The sequence below is a fragment of the Poromitra crassiceps genome (genome assembly GCF_964638095.1).
Source record: "Poromitra crassiceps genome assembly, chromosome: 1".
NCBI lineage: Eukaryota > Metazoa > Chordata > Actinopteri > Beryciformes > Melamphaidae > Poromitra > Poromitra crassiceps.
In genome coordinates this window covers 92592264-92599048 of record NC_139623.1, presented here as the reverse complement: position 1 = coordinate 92599048, position 6785 = coordinate 92592264, and the positions used below count along the sequence as shown (strand labels likewise).

Genomic DNA, 6785 nt, shown 5'->3' with positions numbered 1-6785 from the left:
AAGTAGCTATCTTCTGTCATTCGTGAATATGTTATCACTGTAGTGTGCCAGTGGTGTCAGCAAACGTTTTAATGCCAAATTGTTTAAAAGCTAGAAACTTCGGAGAAAAGTTTACCAAGAAACGGCTGATGTCATGTATCACAACATTTTGTAGCCAAGCTAATTTGCAATGCCCGTCCCTAGATGTTATTGAAAGCACCTGTTAACCTGGGACCATGATGCAATCACACGCTCGCTAGCCTGTTCCAAATGTTTGCTCTTCCAATGTGAGGAAGGACTCTTGCCTACAGAGGTAGGACGTGACTAGGAAGGACAAGTCCTGCGGAGGAAGGATCCTTGACATTGAGAAACGGTGAATGAAACCCATTTTGAGAGCATCTCATTTCCTTAATGTCATGTATTTCCTGTTGAAGCAGGATATTGGGGCGGGACATGCTGCATTCACCTGCTCCTCAGAAGCTCCTACTTAGCTAGCCTCAACAACGCCAGACTCATCAGTCATTCTTCCTTCTGAGTCTCGGATGCCCCTAAATCCACTGCACCGTCGGCTAAATGGCTGCACGCGATATTTAGTTATCAATCACAATAAAACTGTACCCACTTTCGAGACAATGTTGTTACCCAAGATGCAGGTGCTCTGGCACTCCCAAATAGTGTGTACTTTCCAATACCGAGCCCTTTTTCACATGGCGGAGTCGATGCTCAAAATTGTAAACTGCAGTAGTACACCCTCCCAACCACTGAGCACCGAACCGATACATCCGGTGCTGTGGAGCACCTAAAAACCTCGGCACTGGCATGTGAAAATGGGCTTGGTATTGGAAACTACGCACTATTTGGGAGTGCCAGTGCACCCACATCTTGGATAACAACATTGTCTCGGAGGTGGGTACTGTTTCATTGTGATTGATAACGTATATATCGCGTGCAGCCATTTAGCCGACGTTGCAGTGGATATAGGGGCCGCGCATTCAAGACTCAGAAGGAAGAATGACTGAGTCTCGCATGGAGGCTAGTACTTACCAGTTGTGCACTGGTAATTGTGACATGACAGCACCACTCAAGTGCTCTTGGTCGAAAAGACCAAAAAACACGGATGCCAAAAAGTAAGGTTGTTTTCTTGTAGCTGCTGTTTTCTTACCAAAAGCAAGTAATGGCCATTATGGTATACATCAGCCATAATGTGCAACTAAAAATAAATGATAGCCACTATGAACAGAATAACGATATATCTAACTTTTTACAGTCAATTGGTGACACGGACTATATATATATATGGAGTATGTGGACTTGCCACCAACGATGGAATATGATCATGGTCGGTCGCAACCACCATAAATCACTGTACTATAAACTGCCTTTTATGCCGGGCTCAGACTACACATATTAACACGATTTCATCGCGGCCATCACATTTTCAGTGTCGGGCCCGAATATGAACGTCAGGGATCACGAACGGCAGCAGGATAAAGCCAGCAACAATTTTAGGGTGCCGTTGTTTCAGGTTGTTTTAGGGTTAGGTTTAGGGTCAGGGTTAGGGTTAGGGTCAGGGTTAAAATCGTTAAACCGGAAGTCAAATTGTGGTAGATTGTTGCTCACTTCACAGAGATACCTCTTGTCTTTACCTCTTGTAGTGTGACATAATCAAAGACCAGCATCTTGGCGTCTGGGACGCCTCACCCCAACGAAAAGTCTATAGCATGTCAGTCTTTTGGGGTATTTTCTCGTCTAGTTTGACATCTACTATGACAAGTTCCTTTTGACTTCACCTTAGTGCGGCTTCGGGGTCAGACAGTGTGCCCCCCCCTCACCACCCCCCCAACTCACTCACTCCTGGTTCCGGCGCGCGAGGAGAGCAGAGGGAGAGACGCTGTAGGCTGAAATATAGGCACCAAAATCTATGATATTGTACAGTTAGGCTACAATATACTGGCTATTAATAGATTTTTTAGCCTACAATATATTTCTCTCTTTCTGCAGCTACACAGTGCTGCTGTTGCATTGTGCTGTCTGTCTTACCGGCCCGTGTGCTTTTCACTGCAGGGAAAATGGACTGGTAGCGTTTTGTTCCCAACTTTCTGAGAGTTGGCATCATGGTCGGTATCAGAGTTGTAGTGTTGCTAGTCTCCCGGCTAAGACACATAACACATTGATGGTAGTATGATTGCCTAGTCTGACATGGTGACATCGCGAAAGACACAAAATATTGTGTAGTCTGATCCTGGCATTAGATGGAAAAACACCCCTATTGCTATAACCTACAAAACGTTCCATGGCAGCCACAGTGGATTCTCAACCCTATGACCCTACCACTGCCTCCAGTCTGAACAGAGCAGCATCCTCCTGAAGGTGTGTCTGAGCTCGGTGCTGCGGAAGGCGTAGATGGCTGGGTCGACCAGGGCGTGGCTCATCAGCAGCACCACGTGCAGCTGGAACAGCGAGCGGTAGCACTCGCAGTACTCGTTGGTGGGGCACACCATGATGATGACGAGGTGGAGGAAGAACGGTGACCAGCACACCACGAACACCCCGAACAGGATGGTGAGGGTCAGGGCCCCTCTCATGTTGCCACGGCCCCACTGCGGACGCCCACGTCTCCCGCCGCTGGCAGGGGGCAGAGCGGCAATCTTCCCGGCATGGAGGCGCGCCAGCATGAACATGTAGAGGTAGAGGAAGGCAATCAGCGCCAAAGAGATGAAGAAGATGACGATGAAGCAGATCATGACGAAGGTGCTCTCGAACAACTGTATCATGACCACGGCCAACACCCCACATGTGGTCCAGATGGTGGCCAAGATGGCCGCCGCGCGCTGCATTGTCATGATGTTGTGGTATCGCAGCGCATGGAAGATGGTGATGTAACTGGAATAAAGCAAAAACAAATAAGGCTGAATTTCATTAATGTTTGTGGTATAATGAGTTTCAGTGGGACAAAAGTTAATTTTTAAAAGAACAGACATTTAAAAAAACTATGAAGGGCACTCGGAGTGCAGACCTCCGCCAAGGCCAATACTCACTCCAGTCTGCTATGATAGGCAAATGTTGTGACTCGAATCCCAACTCTCCGACATTCCTATCTCTAGCTATGGCCACTTATCCCTAGCCCCACCCCCTTTCCTGACCACACCCCATTCTAGGAAATAAAATAAAAAAATTTGGGGGAGCAACTTTTGCCCCCACTGTCTAAAAACTGGGGGCATTTACAACGTTTTGGGGGCACTTAAAAAAGTAATTAGTGCATAATGTTGCTAAAGCCTAGTGCAGTGGTTCCCAACCTTGGGGTCGTAACTCGTGACCCCAAGTGGGGTCGCCTGGAATTCAAATGGGGTCGCCTGGTGTGACAGTTCTACTCTCCCTCTCAGATAAGACGCTATGATTGTTTATATGTGTAACAGGGTTGCCAGCACTCTCCCTTTCCACTACCGGTCCACAGAACGAAGAAGTGCAGGCAGTGTGCAGACACAGCGCGAGCACGCCAAACATTTGTTTGTTGGCGAGCACCGAAAACGTTTGAGAGAAAGTTGTCGCCTTATAGGCAAGCTGTAATCCCGGTAGGCAAATGCTCTTGCAATATACAATTGGAATCGCTTTTAGTGGGTTCTAAAATGCATAGTAATTCATTTTTTGTTGTACTCTAGCTTCCAGTCATCTGCTTGTAGCTGCACCATACAAACCTTGAGTGTGAAAACTTGAGTGTGGATTATGCTTGTAAGTTATCTACCTTTATCAAACTATGCAACTGGTTATCAAACTATATGATATTCAATGCGTAACCGAAGTGAATCAGTGCCGATTCCTCATGAGTCCCGAGTGGTAGTGAGTAGGTTGGTTAAACTCACTCCCCCAGTATAAAGGCACGTTAATCAGCTCCACCAAAGGAGCTAGCTCTCTTGGTGCAGTGGTTAACGTGTCCGCCTCGTAAGCCGAAGGTCGGCAGTTCAAGTTTAAAGATTAAAGTCAGAATTCTCAGATTAACGTCAGAATTCTGCGGGGGGAAAGAAGCATACTATGTGACATCACTGACGATGTCACTGATGATATTATCGATGGTGTACCGGAATTTGAATGTCTTGGGTCCCTAGATTTTTGTGACGTCAAGTATAGGGTCAAAAGCCAAAAAAGGTTTTTCATAGATAGTCATTTACCAATGACTATCTATGAATGAACAGTGAAAAGTTCAGAACTCAATAACTTCTCCACAACATATTGGACCTGATGTTCTGATTTATTTTAGCGTGAGCAGAGAATAATTGGCGATAGGACCCAACACCTTTGAGACTCACTTCAAACCATCCAGCTTGGCAGCTAGCACATCAAATAAACCAGCCAAGCCTTTGAACACTCGTCCACACTGGGCCTGGTTTCCAGAACATCGCAGCAGCAAGAGAGGCTTACAGAAGCGTAATGCATTCACTTGAGAAAAAATGTACAGTTTTTCTGAATTGAGATAATTATCCCAGAATTCTGAAAAAGGTTTTAATGAAAATAATTCTGCTGTTTTTCTGAATAACCGAGATACCGTTAATTCTCTGAATGAAAGAAAAAAGCCGTTTTTCTGAATTAATGAGAAGGCTTCATGAAAAAAAATTAACAGTGCATTTTTTTTAATTACTTAATACAAGGGAGATTTCCCCTCCATTAAAACTTATCTGATTAATTCAGAAAAACAGGTTGGTTAAAGACATCATAGAGGCCTCTTTTTTCTTTCCTTTTTTCCTTTTTTCACTCGCGAACCTGTCAAGAAATGCTGATGAAATCTTTCATTTTTTCAAACTGCTGCAATATCAAAGCTGACCTCCATCAGAGGGTTTTCTTCAGGATTTGAAGTGTTAATACTAGGATGAAGAGCGGAAGCATACTGATGAACATGGATGCTATATTTTCATTTAAAAAAATCATCAATGCCATCCATTCATATTCAAACACTTTCAAGGTCTTATTTTACTTTTCTCAAACTTTCACTGCTGAGACCATCTTTATCCATTGACTTACAATGAGGATGTTAGCACCAAGATGCCTTTCTTTTACAGTATTATTATCTTTTTCCTGATTCCCCCCTGATTCTTCTCCCCAATTGTACTTGGCCAATTTCCCCCTGGTGTCCCGGTCACTGCTCCACCCTCTGCCAATCTGGGGAGAGCCGTAGACTAGCACCATGCTTCCTCCGAGACGTGCGCAGTTGCCCGCCTCTTCTTTCCACCTGACAACGGGGAGCTTCACTGGCAGGACATAGCGCTTGGGAGGATCACGCTACTACTCCCACCCTTTCCATTCTGCCCCAACCAACCAGAGGAGGCGCTAGTGCAGCGACCAGGACACACACCCTCCCACCCGCAGACACAGCCAATCGTGCCTGTATGGACACTCGACCAAGCCGGAGGTAACACGGGGACGTGAACCTGCGACCCTCGTGTTGGTAGGCAGGGAATCTACTGCTTTACTACCCGGATGCCCACACCAAGATCCCTTTGAAGTGAGCTAGGGTGAAGGGCACACACTATATCATTCATTATAGCATTGATTCAAATCCATCAGTCTATCTCTTTCTCCAATGTATCTAATGATGTTTTTTTTATTCAGTATTTTCAGGTTTGTCCCATTTTCTCCCCAATTGTACTTGGCCAATTCCCCCTGCTGTCCCGATCATTGCTCCACCCCCTCTGCTGATGTGGGGAAAGCTGTAGACTAGCACATGCTTCCTTCAACACGTGCAGTCGCCAGCCACTTCTTTTCACCTGATAGCGAGGTGTTTCACCGGCAGCCGGCAGGACGTAGCACGTGGGAGGGTCATGCTATTTCCCCCAGTTCCCCTCCCCCCAAACAGGCGCCCCAACTGACCAGAGGAGACGGTAGTGCAGTGACCAGTACACATACCCCACCGGCTTCCCACCCGCAGACACGGCCAATTGTGTCTGTAGGAACCTCTGACCGAACCAGAATTACCGCTGCCCCTGAATTGAACCCGGTTCTCCATGGAAGTAAAAATAATTCTATAAAAGGTCATCTAAAAAGAAATTCCTTTTGCAAACCCAACCCTGCAGCACATACCGGTCCACGGCAATGGCCAGGAAGCTGAAAATGGATCCAACGAACGACATGACCAGCAGCGAGTCCATCACGTCATCCATCTTCTTCTCCGACGAGCCTGTCTTCTCCAGCTGTCCCTCGGCGGCCAACACCAACATCAGGTTCTCCCACGTTTTGGTAAGGCTGGCAATGGTGTTGAAGGCCGCCAGGCTGCAGATGAAGCAGTACATGGGCGAGTGGAGGTTCCTGTTGCATATGACAGCCACCACAACCAGGAAGTTCTCCGCCAGGCTCACCGCTCCCAAGGTGAAGAAGAGCGAGACCGGGACCTGCACCTCGGGGCAGTCCGACTGGTTCGACGTCAGGGTTGCTGTTGACACTGTGGTAGCGTTCATCATCAGAGGGGTTATACTGTATCTAATAGATATAAAGCTGTTGAACGTGGAAACTAACTACAGATCGCTCTTGTCCTCTGAGTGGAATCCTCTAGATGTGAAGAACCACTTTAAGAAAGCCTCTGAAAAAGAAATGATAATTTGGGAGTTCAAGCCCAGTTGATAAATTACAGCTGAACATACACTCGTGTCAAGAGTCAGCCTCAATTAAAATGTTAAGTCTTGCCCCAAAGTTGTTGCTCAAAGTTGAGTAGGCTAGAGATGACAACGATTTCAAATCGAGCTTAAACGGTGAAGGGTGTTTGAGGTAGATAAGCTTCAGGGATCTGGAGCTGTATGAGTGTGGTGACTGTGAATCTAGTT

The 6785-nt window shown here is 46.4% G+C and overlaps 1 protein-coding gene across 1 annotated transcript; it reads right to left on the bottom strand.

The window, feature by feature from the left end:
• Positions 1-2306: 2306 nt before the first annotated feature.
• mc2r (melanocortin 2 receptor) lies at positions 2307-6422 on the bottom strand (the record flags this gene model as incomplete). Its single annotated transcript, XM_083662872.1, has 2 exons — positions 2307-2862; positions 6049-6422. The coding sequence occupies 2 exons, from the start codon at positions 6420-6422 to the stop codon at positions 2307-2309; spliced, it is 930 nt and encodes a 309-aa protein (XP_083518998.1).
• Between the last annotated feature and the right edge of the window lie 363 nt (positions 6423-6785).